Raw genomic sequence first — 25,700 nt, 5'->3', positions numbered from 1 at the left:
TGTACACGTAGCACGTAAACACAGAATAACAGAAAACTAACCCATCTTCTCAACCTCGACAACCCTCGGCAACCTCGACTCCCCAGCCTCATAGTCCTGCCCAGCCCCCTTCCTCGCCAAATCATTGATCCACGCCCCATTCGGCTCAACCCTATCCCCCTTACTCAACTCGCACGCCAAATACAACCAACTCACCGCATTCCCCACCGTACTCACCTCATCCGACACATGCCGAATCGCATACTCGCTCATCCGCTGATACAGCGCGTCATCCGTCCAAAGCTCATACAATCGCTGCGCAACAGCATCCGTATCCCCAACATCAACCAAGAACCCGCTCTCCCCATTCGCCACCTGCAACGGCAACCCCCCCGCGCGCGTGGCAATAACAGGTTTCCCCTTATGCGCGGCCTCCGAAACCTTAATCTCAAAGCCCTCCCGCCTACTCAACTGTAGTGCAATCTTACTCTTTGATAACAAAGCGTTGAGAACCTGGTCGCTGGGCCGTAGTCTCATGACGCAGATCTGGTCGCGCAGGTGCGGGATGTCCTCTTCGATGTGGGAGACGACTTGGTCGTAGATTAGGGAGCCGTCGGGGTCGTCGACGGAGCCGTGACCTGCGATGAGGAGTTTTGGGGGTGCGGTTTGGGGGTGTGTTTTGGTGAGGTGGGCGTGGAATTTCCTGTAGGATTCGACGGCGTCGAGGATACCTTTGCTCGGATCGAAGCGGGCGATTTGGACGATGTATTTGTCTGTTTTTCATCATTAGTCTGGTGGATATGAGGGGGAAGGGGAGGGGAGGGGAGGGTACCCTCTGGGTAGTCGATTGTGGGCATGCCGGAATTGCGGCACCAGGAGTTGAAGGCGCGGCCGTAGTAGGCGACGTCCCAGTCACGCATGTTTTTGTTTAAGCCGTCGAGCCTATCTTCCGTCAGCGTTGTCTTATATGATCGATGTTGATGGGCCGGGGGTGGGGGCTACCAATCTGTCGACGCGGGCATGAAACCAACCCTCTCCTTCGGAATATTCTTCGGCACAAAAGAACTAACAGGATGACTGATAAATATATCTGCCAACTTAATACTCTCCCAAAGTCTCCCCCACGCCTCAGCCTGCGGTGTATCTGGCGTTGCAATCAAATCACTCCTGATATGGATATGACTGCGGAAGATCACCGGGCGATCAGGAGCCATATTTTTGGCGATGGGGATCAACGGTGCCATCTGCGGGTCGTCGACGATGACGATATGGGCGCCTCCTTCGGAAGGTGGTTGGAGAGGTCCTTCACAGGAGAGCCAGTAGCGTTTTGCGTTCTCGTAGATCCAATCGGAGATTTGCTCATAGTCCTTTCCGGTTAGGCGGTCGTTTGGTTTGGCGACGCCTTGAAGGATGTTGTGGTTGTTTTTGGTGAGGCGGAAGACGCCGGGGCGTGGTTTTGGGACGTACCTTGACGTTGTTGGTAGGAGTAAGAGAAGGGAGGGAGAGGGGGGAGACTGACCAAGAGATCTCTGTGCCTAGAGCATGGGCAAGTCTGACGAGGGCGTGTCTCATGAGTGCCACGCCCCCGCCTTGAGGAGTTGCGTTGAAGAAGGCGGTTCTGACTTTTCTTTCTTTCAGATCAGCCGCATAATGTTGAACAGCAGACCATGTCTTTGGTGAGACGGTGTTCTGGAAGTCCTCCAAGCTCGCTAGGCATACTGTGAAAGCAGTATCGACCTCCACCGTGCCCTGAAAGCCGACCTGCAGCAATGGGACGTTGTCAGGGCCAAATAATCTACACAATTAGCTCTGTCGGCAAGCATGGTGGTATAAACTAACCTGACACATTTACAACCCATTGACTCCGCCTGCTCGCCAATCTCTCTAGAGTCTACGTCGACACCACTGGGCAAATCCCGCTGCGATTGCTGCTCTAGAAGACGCCGGTCTTCAGGAAGCACAAGTGGGATGACATCGAGTTCTGTCCACAGACGCGAACAAAGCTCCGGACAGAGCTTAGCCACGCGCTGTGGCATTGCCAAACCCATGAACTTATCAGAGTGTTCGTCCGTGAACTGCCTCAATCGGGAAAGAACGTAATTGATGATGACAACATGGCTGGGCCCCGTTTCGCCGGCGGGCATGTCGCGCTGGATGAAGTCTAGTAGATATGTGGTATCTCGAATCGCGAGGGATACGGTCGATATCGAGTTCATGGTCCATACTGAAAACCCGGCATAGATTTTCTTGATGCGAGTTAGAGCTGTCACTCCCAATGGTTTCTATGACATATCAAAGGTCATCATACTCCAGACGGCGGCGCTGACCATGCATTTCCGGCGGTGGCACACATGCGCCGCTGTTGATATTTTGAAGGCCGACGCGAGCCTTCGCACTCTTCATTGGTCATGGCACAAATTAATAGTAGACAAGCACGCTCAATTCAACAAAGTGAGAGCGATAGTAGGTGAAGTGTAGAGCAATTCCCAATCTACGGCTCGGGAACCGCGGGTTTACATGGGAGGAGTGATCTGGACATGACCTCACAACCTCGTAATGACGTGTTAATCATAGGATTCTTCATATCCTGTTTTTTGTTGAATTGTTTCCTTCAAAGTACTCTGTACCTGGAGACTGAGAGACTGATTATGCTGTGTTTGTGCAGATTGATATGCATGATATACAACGCTAGGGACGGTGATAGATTGTCCCTTGTTTGTATGTATACTCCTGGTGGAGATCAAATGATATCCGCATAATGCATCGATTTGCACGAGAGGATCTCCTGGGCACGAGTGTGTGCGATAGATCTGTTGGACAGGTCATATACTCGGTGGAAATGATAGATAGAGATATTCGATTTAGGTATAGAGAGTCAAGCTGAAGCGGATGCTTGGCCCCTCTGCTGAGTCAGCGCAACCCCTTTTACTCCCCCTCAGAAAACGCGAAATGAAGCACTCGACGATTGTTTCTGCTGCACTTTCTCTCTTTTACTACTCCAGTTCTTCTCCTGTTCTGCTTTCACGCTTGCTGTTTTGCTTGCTTTTTTCTCTCCCTCGTCATTTCTTTTTCTCTCCGGTCTCTCTCGTTCTTTCTAGTCGCTGAGCAATCTCCGTTGGCCAAAATCGATCTGGCTGTGAATAGCATTGATTGACTGGGTTGTTGTCACTGCGCATTGCCTGGTTTCATTGTTTTTGTTTTACCTGCTCTTGTTTACCTGCTCTGCTGCTGTGCTCGTCGTTACGCGGACCTGCAGCGACTAATTACTTGACCCTGCGTTTCGTCTAGCGCTTCACTCCCTGGCCAAAACTCCTGCAATTTTGCAATTGAAGACCTCAGTTCGATTCCTCGAGTCATCAATTGCATAAAATCTTCCTTTTCCGCGCCGTCGCTATTTCGCGAATCAATTCCTCCGATTTCACTCCTTCCGAATACTCGATCGTTTGCGACCCGTTCAGGAGTCGCAGAGAATCTACGTGCAAAATGGGTGGTCAAGTCTCTAAGATCATGGGGAAGATTTTCGGAACCAAGGAAATGCGTATTCTGATGTTGGGTTTGGATGCTGCTGGAAAGACAAGTGAGTGGCCGGGCCTGAAAAGGGGGAACGGAACGGATATACTGACAATCGGTTTCCACAGCAATCCTCTACAAATTGAAACTCACAAACCAAGACGTGACGACTATTCCTACCGTCGGATTTAACGTCGAAAGCGTTACCTATAAGAATGTCAAGTTCAATGTCTGGGATGTCGGTGGTCAGGACAAGATCCGTCCTCTATGGAGACACTACTATTCTGGTGCGTACAGATAGTCACTGTGGTTGAGAATTATCGCTAACTTGGTTCAGGTACCCAAGGATTGATTTTCGTTGTCGACTCGAGTGACACGGCCCGTATGGAAGAGGCCCGTTCCGAATTGCACAAGATTATCAACGACCGCGAAATGAAGGATGCGCTTTTGCTGGTGTTTGCCAACAAGCAGGATATCAATGGCCACCTCAGCCCGGAGGAGGTTATCAATGCGCTGCAGCTCACCCAGTTGAAGGACAAGCTGTGGTATGTGGCTCCCAGTGTTGCTACTGAGGGTACCGGTATTTTCGAAGGCTTGGTGAGTAACCCGTCTCCCCATCACTGGTGTTATACACTAACAATCCCAGGCCTGGCTTTCCAACAACGTCAAGACTCCCCCGCAGAAATAATCTCCTCGACCACCGTCGATCAGTGACCTGTGTACCACTCTTCCTCTGCTCATGTTCGTTCTTATGACCCGACGCAGCATCTTTCCTTTTTCCGCCGTTTCAATTTCTTACCTTCTATGATATCCCTCCGTTCTTACGCGGCCTCTATTTAATCTAATCAATAATCCCGTCTTCCAAGTTCCTTCTGTTGCTGCTTGATTGCTTGCTGGCTTAGACATCCCAAAATGAGAGCTTCCCCGTGGATCTGTTTTTGTCTTTTCTCCCTCCATGTACAGTGCAGTGATACCAAAACATCAGACAAATAACCACAACCACTCTGTATCTAGCATAATCCTAGTCCTAATTAATATTCCTCAGTTATCATTTCGCTCACAAGTGCTGCTCATACCAATTCAATAATGACCTCATTACTTCCTCCCCGGTATCCCAATCCAATCAACACTCCCACCCGTCAGCATTACATCGTGGTCCCAGGTCCATGGACAACAATCCCTTCCACTAGTCTTCGATCTAGCCTTATCTCGCCACGCGGGGATGAGATTCGGGGGCGTGATCTATGTATATCACTCTGACGGCAGGTGTTGATTCTAGATCTCCGGATTAGCTATAAATAGCCCTGAAGATGTCGTGTTTTCTCATGCTCTTTCTCTTTTCTCTTCTTTCTGGTATACAATTAATTATAATCACTGCGCTACTTGGCTTCGTCCACGAACAAACAAAACTAAATCAAACCTTATATAAGAACCCAAACCAAACCAAACACACCACCATAAAAATGCCCGCCGAATACGACGAGGGAGATGTCGTCCGCTACAAGCCTGTTGGCGGTATGCCTTTCTTCTTTCGCGCTTTCCATCCAGAGGACAATTGTACTGAACTAACAACAACACAGGCCCCGACTCCAAAACCTCCGAAGCAGTGGGTACCATCCGCAGCGTCGCAACCGAGGACCAGAACATGACGCACCGGAACGTCCATGCTTCAAAGCAGAACCCTAGATACGAGGTACGTTTTGCCTTTTTGTCTTGAAAAAGGAGGATGGATGAGAAAGGCTGACTTATGTTGTAGATTGAGAACAACAGGACGCACAAGAGATCTGCGATTAGTGAGGCGAATATTCTGGGTCCTGGAGAGTAATTTGTAGGAAATGGATGATTAGACTAGTTTGAATGAACTGGGTTTAATTATTGAGTTGAAGAAAGTACATACTCTCGGTACCACCTTGGGGGACGTAGATCATCCACAAGGTACTTAAGCCTTGTATATAACTCGTATGCCATGCATCATGTTTAACAACAATTCATACATTAACTATTTACACGAAAACCAATTACAGCTCACCAGGCCAGACATCATTCGCAATGTCCCGCACCAACTTCAACTTGTTAATCATACCCTGGCGGTCAATAGCATTACCCTCGCGGTGACTAGCAAACCCACACTGCGGGCTAACGCCACACTGCTTCAGCGCCTCCTCAACAGAGATCCCATTACCCTCAGCAATGAACTTGGCAGCCTCATACACCCGCTGTTTCATCTGCTCCTTGTCCTCGAGCTCAGGGAACTTGGAGGTCACGACGCCCAGAATGACGTTCTTGTTGCGGGGCAGTTCTTTGAGGGGCTGGAAGCCTCCCGCGCGGGCGGTGTCGTACTCGAGGTAGTAGGTATCGACGTTGAGCTCCTTGAAGAGCTTGGTGGCGATACGGTCGTAGCCGCCCTCGGAGAAGTGGCGCGAGCCGACGAAGTTGCCGCGGCAGATGTGGATGCCGACGTGGAAGTCGGCGGGGCGCTTGGAGAGGGCGTCGTTGTACAGCTTGATGTACTTGTCGAAGAGCTCTTCGGGGGTTTGGTTGTTCAGGGGGTCTTCCTTCCAGCCCTGGAGCATCTTGTCGGAGCAGAAGTCTGTTTTCGTTAGCGATGAAGGTCGATAACGAGAGATGCAGACACTTACAAGCCAAGTTGGGGTCGTCGTATTGCACGTTCCTGCAGCCGGCGTCGTACAAAATCTGCAGCTCATCCTGGCACGCCTTGGCGATATCGGCAAAGTACTCGACGTCCGAGCTGTACACGTCGGCGGGGTAGGCCTTGCCTTCCTTGTACCGGAGGTGGTACCAGTTGGGGGCGGCAAGGGTGATCTTGACGTTCTTGACCTCCTCGGCGGGCACGAGGCTGGCAAGGTATTTGAACTGGTCGACATAGGTGCTGCCAACGTGCTTGATCTTGCCCGTGCAGATCACGCTCTCACCGGGCTTGTGGCCGGCCTCGAGGAAAGCGGCGACATCGGGGGCGTAAGTACGGAAGACGTCGGGATCGATTTCGTTAACCTCCTCGAATCCCTCTAGACCGGGGAAGAAAGAACCCCAGAACACTACAGACAGTCAATATCGATTTTACGGATTGGGAGGAAGGCGCCGTACTGTGTCTACGGTATTCGCCATCGGAAACAGCGGGGTATCCGAGCTGTTTCTGGACATCGACAACCTCCTTGATGTCCTTGTCCTCGACAGCAACGAGCTGCGACTCAGGGAGCTTGCCCTGCTCAAAGGCAGTCTTGGTGTTCAAGAGCTCATCAGTCCGGAGCAGCGAGCCAAGGTGCTCAGCACGGAAGGGAGGGTTGCGGTGAAGCGACATGATGATTTTTCTAACAATGTTTCAGTGTAAGCGTCGTTCTCGGCCAAGATTCCGGACTCGTCCCATAAGATAATGGGGAATATACCTGAAGGTCCTTAATTGAGGGTCTCAAGGAGGATCAGAAGGAAAGAAGAGAAAACCTGGGACAGAAAAGTCGACCCGGAGGCAAAGAGGGGCGACCATTGATTGCCATTATTGCCTCCAACATACTGACTCCTGAGAGGGGCAAAGAGGCTTCGAGCACGGCCGCCCGGAAATGCCCCACGAGGCTCTCCACATGATTTGGTTGCAGCGAAGCCATACGAACTGCCCCAAAGAGGAAAATTCGAGGTTTGCCGATGGAGAGTTTGCGGGGCTGCTTACTAAGGCATACATGCATTCTACGTAGTTTCTCTAGTATATAAAGACTGTTGCTTCTTCTTTTGCTTGAGAATTGTACGAAATTCTACAAAGTAGATCTGATTCACAAATTCTAATCCTATTTTCTAAACTTTTCTGGTTCTAATTGACCGAATATGGGCCATGTGGAGAGCCTCCATCACATCGGCACTTGAGTCTTCTCTCCGTTCCCGAGGCCGCCATCACCACCACCATCACCAATCCTACCAACCAATCGCTATACATACCTGAACCATTCGATTGACCATGCTTTGCGGAGTTTGACTCCCCGCCATGTGAATCACCCACAGCCTGCCAAATGCTGTCCCATCATGTTCCTTTCAGCGCTATCGCCGTTGGAGTCCCTCCCCAATGAGCTCCTCGACCACATCATTTCCTCCCTTGCGACGTCCCCTCCCTCGTTGACGCGACTACAACAGCCGCCTAATCATCGAATCGCCAAGAGCAGCATTCGCGATTTGAAGAATCTCTCCCTGGTCTCGTCCGGTCTGTGCGCGCTGGTGCGACCTCGGCTCTTCGCGCATGCCTGCTTTGACTTGCGAAATGAGCGCGCGTTTCTGGAGTTTGTTGCGCACTCGGATCTGAAACGCCATGTAACATCTATTGTTGTCAAGGGGAATAACTCGCCGGAGAATCGGGAGGATCCATACTGGTGGCGGCGGGTGTTGAGCGAGCTGGATCCGTTACGGATAACGGTGGTTGCACCGCCGTCGTTTATCGGGGCAATGTTGGGGACACAGATCCATGAGGGACATAGCTGGGCATTTGAGATTCCGTTTCAGATCCTGCATCTTGAGCGGGATGCTCGACAGGGGAGGCCGGTGCGGCTAGAGGACCATTCGAGCCTTCTGTCAGTCCGAGATTGGCAGTCGCTCGAATTCAACGAAGCCTCATCTCTCAGAGCATATCACCATTATGAGTACTTTCTCCTCCGCGTCCCGTCGGTCTTTGACCAATGGGGTACAATGGCCCATCCGCCGGATCGTCTAGCAGACCTCCCGTCAACCCTCTCACTAAACCGCCTAACGACGTTCAGCTACACCACCGTATTCCCCTTCTATAACCACGTGAATCTAGTTTTGGACGCAGTATTCCTAATGACGAGCCTGGAGTCACTAAGCACCCAACTTGCCCCTTGTCAGAACGACCGAGTCATTGAAATTGAGCAAAGGGGATCCATTGATCCCAGCGACCCGTGGATGGAGCTTGCTACTGGGTACGCGCTAATTGCCCATGCTGTCAGGCAATTAGGGATGAGGGGCTGCCTTCGACGGTTTCGGGCGCGCGATTTTCAGTTCGAGGCGCTGCGGCCGGAGCTATCTTCTATTTTCGATGAGAGGTTTCATGACTCGCCGTGGACGTATGATGGGGAGGATATTTGGAATAAAGTAGACGGGTCTATTCCTTGTCAGGAACAGACTGGCCGTAGAAGTAGTTAATCCATGAATTCACGCTATATACGCAGTCATATCTCTATCAAGTTCAATCTTTTTCCCTCCACCTGATTCATCCGTGTCAAAGCAGCCCTGATAAGCCCCCTTGTCCCCTCATTCCCATAAAGAGCTTGAGCTTCAACTAGGCCCAGTTTCCACGAACGCCATCTATAAAGATCAAGTCCCCGCTTAGGCGGATCATGTAAAGCATATACTTGAATGTTTCTGCAATTTTCCAACATCAAAGCCGCACCATATGTAAACCAAATACACGCAGTACACACAGCTGTTTAATATGCTGCTCTTCCTCAAAAGCATCATGGCATGCATACTGTCCATATATCGAGAAGTCCATAGTATGTGCGAGTTCGGAGTTATGAGTAATTTCAGCAGCAGCATTGCTCTCTGTAATAAAGGAGTTCTTGTTCTCCCATTTTTCTAGTTCCTCTGGGGTGTGGGATTGATGATTAACTGTATGTTTTAGTGAGAAAAGACATAGTGCAGGACAAATTGAAACCTCCTTACAGAAATTACATTATCAGCAGCATGCATCCCAAATGACGGCAGATTCGTCCAAAGATATCCGAAATTCCCACACTTAATCTTCTCTGTCTTCGGATCCTTCACGGTAACTTTTTGAAGTCGGGGCATGAAATCGAGGAGTTTAGTCTGCTGGACTGGCTCAGTGTTCGCAGCAATATCGATTATCAAAGTACTGATGTTCCAGGCAACATCGCTTTCGAACTGGTTTCTGGGCCAGTCGTCGGTATTCTTGGATGAGAGTTCTGTTGTGGTGAGGTTAAGGATTTGTTGTACTGCGTTTGGTGCTGAGGCGTTTGGGTCTGTGGCGAGGATGTGCAGGATTTTGAATCCCTGGGTGGGTATTAGGTCAAGGTCGTGGTTTTCAATGATTATATGGCGTTTAGAAAAGTCAAAAGAGGGTAGAATAAAGCAGGACGGTGTTCCAAGGACCGCTCGCAATTATATACATCCATCCAGCACAGCCTTGTGGCGTGAATTGAGAACTGGACCCATATTACAGCCTCGAGAGAAGAGCGACTATTCCTATTCCTATAATTGATTAACCTAATGGACCGCAGTCGACAGGAACAACTGAATCACCAAGAATTGAACGCCGACTCCCAGTGGCATGTTGTTGGTGCCTTAGGCACAAAAACGGGATACACTAACTAGTTAACTGCAACCCAGTTCACCTTCTGACAATCGCAGGGTTTTAGATCGTACTATTACCTCTTCCCTCTTGCTATCATCTTCCACCAGGTTTCTTCTAAACCAAATTATGTCTTTATACACCTCGGACCCGGCACCTCCAGTGCTCGCACACACTCTGCTCTCCCAACCCGTCCAGAATACCAAAGACCCAAGCGCCCCGACTGAGAGGACCTGTAGCCTGGTAACAGAAATTAAACAGGGAATTAAATGTTCCTCTCATGCACTATTCCACCCTGGGATTGTCATTGGCTTCTCGAGACCCAGGAGGAGAGGAACAGGTGGCGATGACGATCATGGATATATGGGACAGGTAGGACGACATGCATGGTTGGGAAATATACAAAAGCAGATCAGTCATTAACACATTCCAGATCCCTCGATACATCCTCACAAAGCATCTCGAACGCACATCGCCAGCCCCGGGTTCCTTCAACACATTCATAGTCCACCCATTCAACCTCACCATCTTCTCTCCCCAAAATCTCCTCACCTCCCTCCTCTCAACAAACCCAACTCCCACTCCGTCCCTATCCCGCAAAGAAGCAATCACCCGCCTAGACGCCGTCCAGCTCCTTCCCGTTTACGACTTCTCAGAAGCCATGCAAGCTATTACCCAAGTCTCAGACACATTACACCAGATCGGAGAACAACGCAAGCACCAACAACTTACTACCCAGTATCCCGTGGTGTTGATCATCGCTGGGCTGGACACTCTCGTCGAGAGCGTTATCCGTGCTTCGAACCCGATTAAGGGCACGGCGGTGTTGAGTGCTGCGTTAAGGATGCTTACGCGGCTGTCAAGGGAGTATGCGGCGTTTCTTTCTGTTTTGTTGATTAATACTAGTGGGCTTGGACTTGGGACGGGGATGGGGGATATTGCGGTGGCTGATGGGGATTATCAAGGAGAGCAGTTGTCGGTGCTGTTGCCGAGTTTGCTTATGAAGACGTTGGATCAAGGAACTGATACACATTTATTGGTGTCGAGGGAGAGGGGGAGAGCTGGGAGGGTTGGGGTAGAGGTGATTAAGGATCGGGTGGGGGATTGGTTAGGGACAAGGTGTGTTTGGGATGGATGATGAAGATCTATATCGAATGAATACTCTGAGTGTAATTCTCATTCATATTGCCTAGATGCGCCATATCCGTCTATCAATGAGATTATGATGCAATAAATGCCAACTCCAAATCTGCAGTCCACCTTAGAACTTCCATGTTCAGGAAGGGGGTATCAATCATGCCAAGTTTTCTGCAACCAGGAACAAGGATTAGATAAATATGAGATGCTAAGTCCCGCCAACATGGGCATTCTCCATTTCCGCCCACATCCTTAGAACAGCTCTTTCAACCACGATCTGGGCCTCGTCCTCGCATTTCCGAAGGTCCTCTTTAGCTGTGTTCTTCTCGAACAGGATATCCTCCTGATGTACTTTGACCCACTGTTTGTGTCTTTCGCACCGTTTCTTGGTACAAACACCGCGAGCCAGGGTTTCAATACCATTATCACCCTCATTGTCACTCCCATCTTTGTCGTTGCCGTCGTCCATGGCGGTATCGCCATCTGCATCGGTAGGAGGATCGAGTGTACCGTCTTTCATCGCCTTCTCGCCGGTTGGAGTCTGTCTCCATTCGTCGAATTCCTCGTCGGCCCATGCTACCCGCGAGTCGTACCCGCAGATATCCTTCCATCCGCCCTTGGGATCTGTCTGTTTTAACCGTTCTACAATCGTCTTGGACCTTTGACGGACGAGGTTTATGAAGGCGTCGCGTGATGTCAGCAGTCCCTGGCGGTGGAGTATCTCGTCGCGTCGTTTGCGGAGTTTTTCGAGTTTGGCTGCTTCGTCCGGGGTGTATGTGAGGCCCTTGGCGTCGACGTCTAGGCCAAGCTTCTTTTCCTTCTTAGGTTGGTCCTCTATCTCAGCGTTCTTCTTGTCATCTTCGTCTTCTTCCGGTGGTGGTGTGACGATACGCTCGCCTAGTCTGCGGAATTCTATTGCAGACGAAACATCCGTTATAGCCGCTTTGAGTTCACTGGCAGTGAGAACGCCGCCTCTGCTGCCAATGTCGTCTGGGGTCTTGGGGTCTTGATCTCCATCTATAGTTGCTGCTCCCGAACCCAGGCGGAAATGTTGTGTTTTCAGACGCATGAATTCCCGGCCATGGTCGTCTGAGCAGTATTTACTTGGTCCTTTCTGGTTGACACGTGCGGGCTTCCGACATTCCGGCAAGCGGCACATTGGTTTCCAAGAGGTGCATCCTTTTCCTTTCTCATGGCAGTTCGGGCAGATATACTTGTCAATCAAGTCAGCATCCCTTCGGTCAATGTTGACACACTTCCCGTGGAACCAGTCGTCGCATTCCCCATCACAACCAATCATCCAAGTATGATTATCTCCTCTGCGACAGATACAAAAGACACCATCTTCATCGTCATCATCATCATCTTCGTTTTTAGCGGCCTTCTTAGACTTCTTTGGTTTACGTTGGGGCGCTGGTGCTGGTGCTGGCGATCCCGCTGCGGACGCTGAGCCTTGCTTTTTCGTAGCGGGAGTCTTGCTGGCGCGAGTTGATGAGGGTGTGTTAGAACGTCGAGAGTCGACACTTTCAGCATCTTGGTCATTGACCTTGCGCTTTTGAGTTGTTGACTTTCTCGCCGTTCCCTTTTTCGCGCCGCCCGTGGATTTTCTTCCCGTTGCTGCGCCTTTGGTAGAATTTGCAGGAGAAGATCGATCCGATGATGATGCTCTAGAGGCCAGGCCGTGCTTGAGATCAGCGACTTTCTTTGGCGTGGGATGTTCGTTTGAGAGATCTGCGCCATCGAGTTGACACAATGCAGACTTGGAATCTGCCTCTTCACTGGCCGGCAACTTGTCCAAACTCATGGCCGTGGGTTCTGCTTTTACTTGCGGCTCTGTAGCATCTTGCGGCGTTGTTGCCTCACTCTTCACTGATACTTCCGAGACCCCGTCATAAAGATCGGCCCATGCCATCGCTCCATCACCATCATCCCCATCCCCACTAAGGTATGATATTTCCGGAACCCTGAAAACTCTATGCACTCTGGCGGCACGGTCGAGACCAAACAAACCACATTGTCGCCAGCCAAGAACTCCCACCACCTGATCATCTTTGACAATGATATTGGACCTAACCATGTCATTGTGAGTCAAATATAAAGTATCCTGCTCTGTTTTTTCCTTGAACAATATTTTCTTCTCCTGTTCGGAGGCATCGGGCGGGAGATGTGAGTTGAGTCCGCTGCAGATATAAGATGGTCCATCTGAAGCGCCGTCGACGGCAGCCAATCGTTGAATGATACGGCGGCACTGCTGTTTGAGCCTATCAATCTGTTCGCGCGTAAGATATCTCCACGCAACTTCCAAAGACACCCCAGGTACGCGCGACTCAACCGTGACATTCTTCCCATCAACAACCCCACAGAAGTATACCACCGGCACAGCGACTCCGATCTCCTTGAGCGCATCCTCCGCTTTTCTTGCCGACGAAATCTCGTTGGCGTTAACGTACGAGTATTTTTCCGCAGATGAATCGTCCACGCTTTCTTCGTCGACCCGAATGACCACGCTACCAGTAACGAAAGCATCTTGAGTCCTGGGGTCGTTCAAGGAGTTTCCTTGAATACATGTCTTTCTGACAACTTCCTCCCAGTAAGCATTCACCTCGGGTTCCGACTGGTACCAACGATCGTAGCGGGGTTTAAAATCGTCATCACGAGGCGCATAGCGGCCGTATTGCGGACTCCGGGAGATATAAGGGTCGTCTTTGGGTATCCGTGTCGCATCTGTCTCGTAGGGGTTTGAGTCGGCAACCATATTGCTGTCAATTTAACGATGTTGTTCTTTTCCACTGTGGTCGTATATCCGTATTTTCCGCCTGTTATACCTGTAATGGGCCCAGAATCGAGGCTAGCTCTCAATTGCTTGTGAAGTTGTATAGCCGCAGGGTGAGATTTCGGTGGTTATCTCAAGCGAAATAAAGCAAACATCATGAACAAGGACCCTAGAGCATGCAGTATTGATAGCAATCGCAACTTGTGCAACTTTCGAACACCAGCACTGGCCTGCTCCTTGATTCAAGTTGCGCTCTGATCGGAGACGCAAGAGCGGAGTTCGGAGGTGGAAACGATGCCGGCCACTTGGTCTGTGTTGTTGAAAGACAGAATCGCGAGGGATTTCTGGGTGGGATGCTAATTTTAATGCACCAACAGGCGTCTTCCGTGCTTTGAAAGAGGAAAAAACGCGTCTATGATCGCAGTCGCAGCTGGTCGGTTGGCGAGAGTCGTCCGTCTGTCCTCCGATACTCTCAAAGGATTTTGGCCGGACATAGTGCTAGGCGGTGAGGCTTATCTCCGCCATGCTCTCGTGACTCTTTCCTTTTTTGGAATACTTTGTCTTCATCTACAATGCATCTTCGGCTTGAGATCAGAGTACATGATGCTCCTCTAGAATTGTGACTTGGCAGACGGCGACCATAATGTACAATGGCTTAAAAATCAACGATGCCGGCCCGACTTACTGCGTATAACAGCTTGTTGCATATTTTAGCGATAGGCTCTTAGTTACCTCTAATAGAAATGATATCGACATCCACCGCACATCAAATGCACCTCCTGCGCCGCAAGCTGGCTGGCAAATAAACCCCTATAACTGATTTTCACTTTGGATTTGATGTTTTGACCCGATAACAAACATCGTGGCTCAAGTAGAATTGAGTCTCTGGCCAAGAATGGCGCTTCGATACTGTGACGCAAGCTCTTCGGTGGTTCTCAAACCCCAGGCAGGATGAACCTTCTACTACGTTGGACTATTATTTTTTGTGCTGGCTGTTAAAGAGCAAGGTGCCGGCAAAAGGTAACACCTCTGTGCTTTGGTACTGGTTCACAAGCAAGGCTAAACAGGCGTTCACAGACAACGAGGTCATTGGCCGTCAGAATGAATGTGGATTGGCATCTTTAATGTGACGGTGGATTGCTAGCCTACAGCATTCTTTTCCGCCTCCATCTCTGCAGAACCCTTGTCTGTCCTCTTTCACAATATTCCATCAAGGTTGACACAACGACATTGTCTTCCGTTTTGTCTGGAGATGCAAATTTGCGCATGCCCCGATGCTCTGCATCTATCCCGCAAGCCTCTGTATTGCCCATGACGGGAGCTGCCGAGGATGCTGCCACAACCTGCCACAATGAATCAAATGGCTCAGACCAGGAGAAATGAATGTAGACTTCCAAGGTCCAATTTACGCCCCAAATCCGACCGCAACATCTCCCAGAAACAGAACACATCTAAATCGAAATGCCCCAACATTGGCACGAACATGTCGGTGATGTTTCAGTAAAACGCAGACTGTCTCTAGTGAGTCCAGCTGATGCAAAAGCTGTATAGACTGCTTTCCCGTATGTCTCAGCCTCTTGCCGCACGAATGAAGCAACGTTTGCCTTGTTACATCCGTTGTGCGGCGTTTCAAAGAAAATGGGGGCCGATGTTGTGGATTGAGCGGAGGCCATAATCCGTCGCCTGGTATTTGGAATCAATGAGCGCCTGCCACAGATTAGCAAAATCGAAGTGAAGAATCAGAGATCTCGTACGTGCTTGACAATGTTGCCTCCGACAGAATGGCAGATAGAAAATAATTGGTCTCTCTGTAACGTATTTCATCTGCAGCTATCAGCATCTGTCTTCATTCACCGACATGGGAGCTCGGTTAGGGTTTCTGATCTTACCCGATGATGTTCAGCCAGTGCCTTCACCAAGATCTTCGCATGCTGCTTGATGGATTCCCGTGGGGAGGATGTCAATGCAGGATAGCTGAATGTGAGTACGTGATAGTTTTGTATGTACCCTGGGAGCATGTCTTCATCCGCAAGCCAGAATTTTCCGTTTATGGTGGATTTGAATGACCCAAATGCGTCCCCGTTCAGGCCATGTACTGCGACAATTATGGTAGAGGCTTGGTTAGCAACAGAAGCAACAATGAGTGAGCTAGGATATGAAGTTTGGTACCCAACAACGGGATTCTCGCGGTTATAGACGGTGGTAAAGGTTGTCTTTCCTCTTCCCCCTGTCTGTCTTCCTCGGTAGTAAGAGCCACTTGCATTTGCTCCGGGATATGCTCTCGTTTTCCAAGGGCAAATGGGAATTGGTAGACACATTTTGACTACTTAATTACAAGGTCAGTACGGTGTCAGATTAGACTGGACACGGTCATGCAAACCTTTGAGAAGAAGTGACAAGATAGCAACGAGAAACATCAAATTGTTATGATATTTTCTGCCATGCGTGCCACAAGCCCAGCCAACGGTAAAACCCAGAATATATATATAACGAGAAAAGATTATCACCTAGACGCCAGTCTTCTTCAATCCTTGCCAGTTACTGCCAGGTGCTAATGAATTGTATTCCACGACACGATCACTCACATAACCCTTAGCGAATGGCAGGGCGCTCCGAGTGATTTGCTTCATCAGCGTTATAGGGCTAAGAGTCGCAGACAACTGCCATCTACAAATTAAACACGAAATAGGGGCATCGAGATTCCTTGCCAAGGCCTACCACAACCATGGCTGTCAGCTGAACCCGATGGGCAGCACTCCAATTCCATTGCCTTGCATTTTTGCACCCGGCGATTTGCGTGTAATATCACAAGGTTTTCAGGCCATAATAGCAAACATGGCTGCAATGTATGTGCCACTCCCTGTTTCACCTAGGTGATCACATGGAAACTGTGATAATCATGGTTGTTTAGCATCGCAGGAGATTTTGCTTTATTACATTACAGTCAAAACAGAGTGAGTGCATCTCTATTCAGGTCTACTCTCATGGCAGAGTAAACTTGATTCGGTATTTGGTCTTGGGAGACTATACGTGGTACTCGTTCAATCTATGAGCCCGAAGTGGATTACAAGCGTATGGATGATATCGGTTTCGGTCAATATGCAAGCACTACCGTCGTACGCAATGCATAAGCGCATGAACTCCGAGAAGAGTATCAGCGCCATACAATCACTTGCATTTTGTCAATTTCGGAGCCCATGAAGCACACCTCTAACAATACGAGGGTGGCCGTTATCGCAGATGTGCTGATAATTATTACCAACGGACCATATGCTACTAGGGTCATGTAGGCGCCTAGAAAGGTGCTTGTGAACCGTACAAATATTTTCGAAGTTCATATGACATCCATCGATTCATGTTACTACTAGTTAAGATAGTCCTCTAGGTTTCTTTCCATTATATTGTTCTTTGGGAAAAACGCTGGTGCGAGTTGCCTTTGTCTCGCGTACGTCTGCCCCCGATTAGAAATGGCCCTTGCCTGCGCCCATCTCTGAGAAATCGCTTGAGACGCCTGTATTGAGTAACGTCTCAATATTGCTGTCACCTTCTTGTATTCAGCCAATTCTCGAGTAGCGAACTGGCACAAACTAAGATGATTTCTTACGGCCTAACACAATTATTAGCCAATGACGCCTGCCACAAAGGAAAAAGAAACTTACGTCCTCCATATCGCAGTCTTTCACTGGTATTAAGATCTCCCAGAGAGAGGATGTACGAAAGCGCTCCATCATCGGCTCGAATGCATCTTCAACATCCCTTAGAATACCAGAATTGAGCAGCTGTGAATCTGGCATCCCAACAAAAAGGAGGCTGTATGTCGAAACATAGATTGAATAGGCAGCCTCTAATGTTTTATTTCCACAATTCTTGGAGTGAATGATTGCCTAACATAAACCATCAATATACTGCATTCAAGCGTAGGTTAGATACGCATATACCTGCTTTGCAATGATCCCTCCCACTGAATGACAAATAAACATGATGGGTCTCTCAATACTACTCTCTGACTGAATGCATCGCATTGGTTAGAACAGGCTCTCTTTGAACAGAGTATTTGGCCCTTACACGGCGATTGTGAACTAGGCTTTCCACCAACTCCATTGCAGCTCCCATTATGCTGCCTGAACCACCATGATTGTATACCAGGATGCGGCAATTCGGAATGTCTCTTGGGAGCATATCCTCATCTCCAAGCCAGAATTTCCCATTTGCAGTGGAAGTGAACGATTGGATTGGGTTTCTATTTGGGCTGTGCACCGCTACAATACTGGAAGATATTAGCAACATTAACACGGGCATCGATCAGTTGTGCCACTCACTCAACAACAGGATTTTGGCCACTGTAGACCGTCGTAAGGCCCGACCTGAGTTTCTCCATTGTCTGCTGCTGCTCCATGTCTAGGAGATTCTGCTCCTTGGGACGCCGAAGTTGCGAAAAGGAAAATGATAGACACATATTGTGCATTTTATAAGGGAGTATCAACTTGAATCAGGTTATAGCCATGGTGCAGAATGCTTAATTGTATACAGGTCAGGACAACGAGACGCTTGGATTGTTGAGAGGTTGTTGTAGTGTAAAAGGAAGAGGGACAGAAAAGCATTTATAGTAGCTGCCAGCTACTTCCGTGACTAAAGCGCCTAAGGTTGGTGTTCCACGATGCAAGCAACCTGATCTGGTCATATGTGTGCGCCCATGTTGATTCCATCGATCATGTACGCGACTGGTAGGAGTAACAAACAATTAAAATCCGCAATTTAAGCGCGGAACAAGAACATCAGGAATATACACGATAACCTCCATAGCCAATGATCACTTGTACCTATCTCTTACAAGCCTAATTGGAGGCCTACTATCAAGTTTCTTTTTCTGTCGTAAAATTACTAGCCGGATGGCAGTCTTCAGGGACAGCAAACCTGCCTTGCTTTGACACCAAGGAAATGATTGATGGGAAATCTCGGTTCCGAATATTTTGAATGGAGGTAAATACGTTACAGCCGTAGGCACTTGTGGACGTAGTACCCGTCACATAATACCAGTCCTTTAGTGCCCTCACTGTTCCATTTGTCCAATTCATCCCATGATACCGCTTGTCTTGGAGGATAAGCTCCATCATATAAAAAGATAAGCAAAAGTCTAATGGCTCATTGAATGAAGAGTGTCTTCCTGTCTGCCCCCGAATTCACTCCAAAATCGAACATTTCCATGGACGTTTCTACTAACCATCTGCGTGGGATTGCAGAGGGTGCTTCGTCAGTATACTGTTGCAATATCTACACAGCCCTCTCATACCCTGAATGAGACTCAAGAGGTAAATTCGCATTGCTCTTGGTGCTCTTCTAAAAGAATCTGTGTCACAAACAGACACTTATCAGCCCCATTCTTCAGGAAACAAAAAGCCGAGAGATACTTACATCCTTTAGTCTGAAGCCCAGATTCAAATATGACACTTCCGAAGCGATTTAATCCCAGAAGCGCTGAAAACTGCTGGGAACTATTTGGAGGAACTTAGATCCTGTGTACAGTGAACCTCCATTATAAAAGACCAAGAGGCTAAATGTCAAAGCATGAATCGACGGGGTGTGTGGTTTCTCCTTTTCTCCATCGTCACAGCTCTCGGAGTATGCGAGTACCTGTCATAGACCGCCAGTAAGCAAATAGTTATTTAATGAAGATCAGTGCACACACATCTTGGACAAAAAGGCTCCTCACAAGTATTAGCATAGGCTATAGCTCTATCATGCATAGATTCTTAACCGCGATCAGCAGCTAGCTCCTCTGTCAGCTTTATAGCAGGATTTATTCACGAGACATAAAATAACTAGACGTGAGGATGCGGCAATTGGGAACATCTTTTGGAAGCATATTTTGTCTCTAAGCCAAAATGCTCCATTTCTGGATGTGAAAGATTCAAATACGTCTTCATCGGGGCCGTCAACAGCTACAATGCTGGAGGGAGTTAGCAACAGCGGCAAGCTACTAGGGACGTTAATGGCCATGCAACCTACTCGACAAGAGGGTTCTCACCGGTGTAGATGATGGACGGGCTCGGCTGTACCAATTTTTCTTCGTCCGTTACTCTGGAGTATTTTCGCATTTGCTCGTTGTGGTGTGTTAGTTTTGAAAGGAGAATGATCGCAAGCCGATATCAAATGGGGTTACTATCGCAGGTTGTTCAATAAGGGTAATATGAGGGTAAGAAAATGAGAATGGATTTGAATGTCATGATGTTGTCGACGAGTGCCTGAAGAATGTTCGGGCTTTATATATAGGGAGAGAGGGATGCTTCTTCACGCCAAGGCATTTCCTTTATTCTTGCCAACTACCATCAGGCGCTTATAGAAACTGTCTCTATGCGGTTTGGTTATTGATTGCTCCTGTCAAGTACAAAGCCGCTAAATGTCACAAACCAAGAAAATCTGCGAATCAGGTACGAAATCCGGCAACCAGCAATCTTTGCCATGGCTACTATTGTAGACATTATACATTGCCAGGTTGGCGGCATATTCATATAGATAATCACCACAACTGAACTGGCTCTTACAACTAGGAAGCGTTTTCGGGGCAGTCCACGCATCGCAGAACAAGGGTCTGAGCCTGGTGGCTGTGATGCCCTGTAGGTTTTCCCCACTTAGACTACAGGAATCGGGCCCCTGTAATTTGTCAGAGCGGAAGCCGACTTGAGCGATCTCCTTTCTCGCTTAGGCATGCATTGTGAAACATGCCCTTGATGGTTTGCCCTGTCATACAAACACGACTCCTGGACGATTCAAACAAGCCGCAATTTGATTGAATTTTGCCAACTATGTCGAGAATGTGTTGTCTTCTTTGCGCTGCCTTAATGGTCCATAAATAGTGCAGTCATTGCTATGTGCACTGCCTGGCACGGCAGGAACATTTACAATGTTAGAATACACTTCAACTTAATTCGACGTTGCGGAGCACGGTGAATCGGTGCTATGTGACGCTCATGCGAAAGGCGAGATGGGAGCTCCCGAGTGATATAGAAGCATTGTCTATAGAATTTATAGGAGAAAGAGGGGAAATTACTCCATAACAAATTTCTATTTACCAAATGGCTGCCATTTTCGGCCGTCATTTAATAGCACGTGATCTGCGTCTTTCACCACGGCCATGTGTTACGACCACGCACCCTGACCCTGACTCCTTGTTTCAGGGGCCCCCACCGAGGGCGTTCTCACGAATAGGCATCAAGTAGCCATCACTGGAGTGTGACTGGTTTTGGCCTGCGCTCGGCTAGGGAAAGGCCTCTATGTATCTTTCCTGTTGGTGTCTTCCCAATCGCTAATTAGAGCAATATGATTTCTTACGTGCTCCCCTCTGGCCACCTGTCGACACCCCTGCCGCTTGTCTAGATCCTGCGAACACAAGATGGCTCCGCCCTCCGGCGCAGGCATCCCTCTTTTTGCCCGACTCGGACTATCCGCATCACTAACGACCGTTTGGTTGATAATGCTAACTTTCCGAAGATACCTATTGGCCCCATTCCATCAATTGGATATTTTTACATCTTCACTTAATAACCAGCATTGGACAAGGCCCTAATTAGTGGCCATTGTTTCGCGTCGCCCTTTCTGGACCAAAGATGATGCAACCAAATATCTCAAAAACTTTTACAGGAAATGTGACTACTGGTCACACAATATTCGACACTAATAGGCGATGGATTCGCTTTGTTAGGAAAAGAAGCAGGATGTCAATGGCGCGTAGATATCCAATTAACGCCGGGGGCTGTGCTTCGACTCCATGGCGCACACGAGATTTACCAATGGTGTTGCGACTAAAGCCTCCAGAGGGCGGAGCAGAGAGGGGTAGAGTGGTATATAAAAGCACGAACGCTCGCTACTTCCAAATTTGGATGGACAGGCTCTCAGCCAGCTGTGACTGGGATTTAAGTCTTTGAACAGCGATAAAGCAGTGAACGCAGGCTCCCTACATGTACGCTGGATAATGGAGACCACTCAGCAGATTTTTGGGGTCCAGGAATTGTACCGCCCCGCTGATGGGAACGCAGAGGTAGAGTAAGTGATACACCCAAACTACGACCTACTGAATATATTCTTGTCTGATATATGTGGAAACAAAGCATTGTTGCCGTTCATGGGCTCAACGGCAATGCTATGATGACATGGACAGCACGCGCAGAGAATATTTGCTGGTTAAATCATCCAGAATTCTTGCCAAAATATATTCGAAATGCCCGCGTTCTCGTTTGGGGATATAATGCGAACGTGTCGTCCATCACGGGAGCAACTAGCTCGAACCGGATTCTCCAACATGCTCAAACCCTTGTGCATCAACTTGAAGCAGATAGAGATGTGCGTAAATTTTGGCCTCCGAATAACCCCGTCTATTTGCCTACCCTTCACCAACTCTCCTAGGCTAACTCATCTCTAGCTAGAAAATGCGAGTACAAGACCTATAATCTTCTTATGTCACTCACTAGGAGGCATCATAGTTAAGAGGGTACGCTCACTCTCTTCTCCTTTGATTCATCTTCAGAGTACCTGTGGAATGCCTCGCTAATACAGAAACAGGCCATAGCTTATTCTGCTAGCCGGAAAGCCCCGAAGTTAGCACATATCCAATCTATCTATACAAGTACCTCTGCAATCCTCTTTTTCGGCACGCCACACCACGGGTCCAGCAAAGCTCGGCTCCTGGGAAACCTACAAAAGTTCGTCCGCCTCGCTATGCCAAGCAATGTCGCCAATTTTGAGAACAGCCTTGTAGATGCGCTCAAAGAACAGTCCGAAATCCTTCAGAATATTAACGACCAGTTTGTCCCCCTTATGGCTGAGTTTCGTATCTACTTCTTCTGGGAGCAGGAGAAAACGGATCTAAAGTACGCCAAGGAATATGTCGTTGAGGAATTCAGCGCCGCACCGATCCTAGACAATACGGAGAGATGTGGGATTGCTGCAGATCACAGGGGGATGTGCAAATTTAACAACAATTGCTCACAAGGCTTCCGAACCGCAATATCTGCGCTTCGAAGGTACGCTCGAGAGGCTCCCGAGGTGGTCCGCGTAAGACACAAGAGGGCAATGAAAGCGTTACAAGAAAACCAGATGTATCAAGCTGCTGATGTTTTGAGAGGCATTGAGCTTGAACGTCCCAGTCCGTGGTTCGTTGCCTTGGATAGAACCGACACACCCCATCTACGACCGGGGTCTCATGTTTTAGAGGGACAATGAAGCAGCCCATTATATTGCTCCCTAATATTGTGCAAAACACGAATCATAATGTTAGTTTTGGCATGCGCTCTACATGAAATGGTTTCCGCATATACAATTGGATGTATAAATTTCCCCGCTAATCGTAGTCAACTCGTATAGGAAAGCCTCTCTCCACTCCATCGCAACCCATTCCCGAAGTTGGTTAGGCTTATTTGACACTAGGATGATTGAACCTCAACCCGACAGCCATCTGCACTTGAAAGAACAAGAGTGAGTCGTTGTCTCTCACAGCCAACGGCCTCTACTGGCTCCCCCTTTGGCAAAGATATGGTTGAAAATGTCTGCAGAAGCCTCACTAATGTGTATGAAACCTCCATCAGGGCGAAATCCTCGCCTAGGCACTGTCGCGGGCCGCCGTTAAAAGGAAAATATGCCCATCCAATCTTAGCTAGTTCACCAGTCTCCCACCTTTCCGGGCGGAACTCGTCCGCATCAGCCCCATATATATTCTTTTTACGCGAATTGACATATTGGGAAAAGACGACCAACTCCCCTTTTCTGACTAACATGGGGCGATCTGCATTGGGACCGCCACCAGTAGGTAGTATAGTTGTTTGTGTTGCCTCGCGATTATTTAATGGGACAGGAGGGTAGAGCCGTAAACCTGACAATCATCAGAACCCTGAATTACGGAAGAGCAGGCTTACCAACTTTCTTTAATTACATAGGAAAGATAAAGCATCTTTTTGATTTGCTCTCGAGTGGCGTGTGGCGAGTCTCCCATGATCGAGGATACTTCCTTTCGTAGGCGACACATTGCATGTTCATGGCGAACAAGCAGGCGACTAGTTGATCTATTAGCTTCTCATAACCGATGGTAAATGTTAGTATCCGAGTACATACAATGTCCATGCCAGGCAGCAGGCGGTGGTGTCTCTTCCAGCGAGAAGCACATTGAGCAGTTGATCACGTAGGTCCTGTTTACTTGCGGACTCTAGTGCAACTTGTTTGATGAAGCCGTACGACTTATCGTCAAGAGAGTCATTCTCGCCTCAATCCAAGCTGTCGATGTACTGTTCGACGAATCTGTGTACGTTCGCACAAGCCTTCTGAAATGCCGGTGGATTGTAGAGAAAATGCCAAGGTGCGATGCGAAACCTTTTGGCCAAACCTTCCTGCGCTATATTGAAGCTCTCAGAAAAGAGCTTGTTACTAGCATCCTGTTCAGTGTCCGCTTTCAAGCTGTAGACTGATTTCCCAAACAAAAGGGCTGTTGCTGTGTCAAGGGTAAAATTGAAAAATAGCGGTTGGAGATCGACGACTCCACTTGACGGCATACAAGCTATTAAGTTATCAGCATGCTCATGAAAATGGTTTAGATTGCGACTCTGGACTCGAGAGAATTGTTTACGCAAAAGCTCGCGAGAATGCTTCCACGAAGGACCTTCTTGGGTGAAGATGCCACTGCCCAATAGCGGAGCAAAAATATCTGGCCTCGCGCCAAAGCCATAATCTGCACAGCATAAGCAAACCGTGATCGAGATGTCATAATGTCACGGCGCACCTTTGAAGTTGGTAGATAGTACTGCTTCCACATTCTCTGGACGTAAAACATGGAAAGCTCGTGGTCCAAATAGCAAATATTGACAAAGGCTATTTCCGGGTTCGTAATCATTTGCTACCGAGCACAAGAATGCAAGAAGTCGGCCCTCTGCGTTGGATGTCCACAATTCTTTTATTCGATCGATACCCAGAGGCCATTTTTTAGGCAGCTCTGGAGGGAGCTCACAGCCGTTTTGACGTCCTAATTTGCTGTCTCTCTATTTGCAGTCAGTTGAGTCTTTTCTTCGGTCGGGTTCATTAAGACAACTTGCCTGGTAATCCCCATAACGTACGACCGCTAGGTGATAGAAGACGTGGCCAAGGACGGCTAGAAGGACACCACAAATCACGGTTTGGATCGCCATTTTTACTGCATATTTTCCCTCTACCTTGTTTGAATATCTGAATTAGCAGATGGTTGGAAGAACTGGAGACCTTATCTGTTAAGGGTCGGATACGTTGGGGCGTGTGTGTGATTGGCGAGCCCCACAGGTATAGCCCAGCGCTAACAGGAAGGCTCGGATTGGATGAGTCGTAGCCGCAGACAGAACCGAATCCACGACCATCACAAGTACGGCTATCAAATGAGAGGCCTGCTCCACCTATACAAGCCCCGCTCCCTTCGTGCCTCGTGCCGCCCCGTGCCGTCACCCGCTCCGTTGTTTTGGCCACAAGATGGACCGCGATATATAGTACTCGTAGCATCCTCAGGGAAGTCGCAATAAGCAAGTGCTTTTGCTAAAATCTGCACCGCCTGCTCAAACTCATAGTACACCAAATTTGGGAAATCCTGTGGCTGACACGGCTGAGCTGATAAGCTATAACCGTTTCCTTCGCGCAAATTGCTGCTGCTTCTGTTACTTCTGAGCTGATACGAAATTTCATAATCTACTAAAATCCGCTGCAATGGCCTTAGGGCTTCAACACCTGCGAGAGCTTGATTTTTCTGACGCTGAATACCAAGGTGGATGTACAAATGCAGTTGAGTATGGCTATAATATGCAATGACATTTACGTTAATATCCCTCAATAACACTAACGAAAATGGATATCAGCATTGTAGCTGTCCATGGCTTGCATGAAGATCCTGTTACTGCTTGGATAGAACCAGAGTCGGGCGCCCTGTGGCTGAGGGACCTAGTCCCCTTTCATATTCCGAAGGCGCGGATTCTATCATTT

At 48.6% G+C, this 25,700-nt stretch overlaps 9 protein-coding genes across 9 annotated transcripts; 5 read left to right on the top strand and 4 right to left on the bottom strand.

Moving 5' to 3' along the window:
- Positions 1 to 36: 36 nt before the first annotated feature.
- On the bottom strand, positions 37 to 2,332 carry ccg9 (putative trehalose synthase (Ccg-9); the record flags this gene model as incomplete). Its single annotated transcript, XM_043275264.1, has 6 exons — positions 37 to 752; positions 812 to 921; positions 982 to 1,446; positions 1,499 to 1,774; positions 1,819 to 2,225; positions 2,288 to 2,332. The coding sequence occupies 6 exons, from the start codon at positions 2,330 to 2,332 to the stop codon at positions 37 to 39; spliced, it is 2,019 nt and encodes a 672-aa protein (XP_043134271.1).
- Positions 2,333 to 3,462: 1,130 nt separating this feature from the next.
- ARF6 (ADP-ribosylation factor, Arf Arf6) lies at positions 3,463 to 4,177 on the top strand (the record flags this gene model as incomplete). Its single annotated transcript, XM_043275263.1, has 4 exons — positions 3,463 to 3,556; positions 3,618 to 3,776; positions 3,827 to 4,086; positions 4,136 to 4,177. The coding sequence occupies 4 exons, from the start codon at positions 3,463 to 3,465 to the stop codon at positions 4,175 to 4,177; spliced, it is 555 nt and encodes a 184-aa protein (XP_043134270.1).
- A 775-nt stretch (positions 4,178 to 4,952) lies between these two features.
- ACHE_21205A (DUF2945 domain-containing protein) lies at positions 4,953 to 5,314 on the top strand (the record flags this gene model as incomplete). Its single annotated transcript, XM_043275262.1, has 3 exons — positions 4,953 to 5,004; positions 5,070 to 5,182; positions 5,246 to 5,314. The coding sequence occupies 3 exons, from the start codon at positions 4,953 to 4,955 to the stop codon at positions 5,312 to 5,314; spliced, it is 234 nt and encodes a 77-aa protein (XP_043134269.1).
- Positions 5,315 to 5,507: 193 nt separating this feature from the next.
- Positions 5,508 to 7,109, bottom strand: ACHE_21204S (cobalamin-independent methionine synthase II family protein; the record flags this gene model as incomplete). Its single annotated transcript, XM_043275261.1, has 4 exons — positions 5,508 to 6,079; positions 6,129 to 6,545; positions 6,595 to 6,818; positions 6,949 to 7,109. 4 exons carry the CDS (start codon positions 7,107 to 7,109, stop codon positions 5,508 to 5,510), a joined length of 1,374 nt encoding a protein of 457 aa, XP_043134268.1.
- Positions 7,110 to 7,518: 409 nt separating this feature from the next.
- ACHE_21203A (F-box domain protein) lies at positions 7,519 to 8,646 on the top strand (the record flags this gene model as incomplete). Its single annotated transcript, XM_043275260.1, has 1 exon — positions 7,519 to 8,646. One exon carries the CDS (start codon positions 7,519 to 7,521, stop codon positions 8,644 to 8,646), a length of 1,128 nt encoding a protein of 375 aa, XP_043134267.1.
- Positions 8,647 to 9,940: 1,294 nt separating this feature from the next.
- Positions 9,941 to 10,949, top strand: ACHE_21202A (uncharacterized protein; the record flags this gene model as incomplete). The annotated part of the gene is made up of 2 exons (XM_043275259.1): positions 9,941 to 10,183; positions 10,245 to 10,949. The coding sequence occupies 2 exons, from the start codon at positions 9,941 to 9,943 to the stop codon at positions 10,947 to 10,949; spliced, it is 948 nt and encodes a 315-aa protein (XP_043134266.1).
- Positions 10,950 to 11,156: 207 nt separating this feature from the next.
- ACHE_21201S (putative PHD transcription factor) lies at positions 11,157 to 13,703 on the bottom strand (the record flags this gene model as incomplete). The annotated part of the gene is made up of 1 exon (XM_043275258.1): positions 11,157 to 13,703. The coding sequence occupies one exon, from the start codon at positions 13,701 to 13,703 to the stop codon at positions 11,157 to 11,159; it is 2,547 nt and encodes an 848-aa protein (XP_043134265.1).
- A 7,987-nt stretch (positions 13,704 to 21,690) lies between these two features.
- Positions 21,691 to 22,937, top strand: ACHE_21200A (esterase/lipase family protein; the record flags this gene model as incomplete). Its single annotated transcript, XM_043275257.1, has 4 exons — positions 21,691 to 21,761; positions 21,827 to 22,058; positions 22,138 to 22,206; positions 22,278 to 22,937. 4 exons carry the CDS (start codon positions 21,691 to 21,693, stop codon positions 22,935 to 22,937), a joined length of 1,032 nt encoding a protein of 343 aa, XP_043134264.1.
- Positions 22,938 to 23,971: 1,034 nt separating this feature from the next.
- ACHE_21199S (uncharacterized protein) lies at positions 23,972 to 24,886 on the bottom strand (the record flags this gene model as incomplete). Its single annotated transcript, XM_043275256.1, has 3 exons — positions 23,972 to 24,432; positions 24,484 to 24,739; positions 24,794 to 24,886. 3 exons carry the CDS (start codon positions 24,884 to 24,886, stop codon positions 23,972 to 23,974), a joined length of 810 nt encoding a protein of 269 aa, XP_043134263.1.
- Between the last annotated feature and the right edge of the window lie 814 nt (positions 24,887 to 25,700).

The sequence above is a fragment of the Aspergillus chevalieri genome, chromosome 2 (assembly GCF_016861735.1).
Source record: "Aspergillus chevalieri M1 DNA, chromosome 2, nearly complete sequence".
Classification (NCBI taxonomy): Eukaryota; Fungi; Ascomycota; class Eurotiomycetes; order Eurotiales; family Aspergillaceae; genus Aspergillus; species Aspergillus chevalieri.
This window is presented reverse-complemented; position numbering and strand designations above follow the sequence as displayed.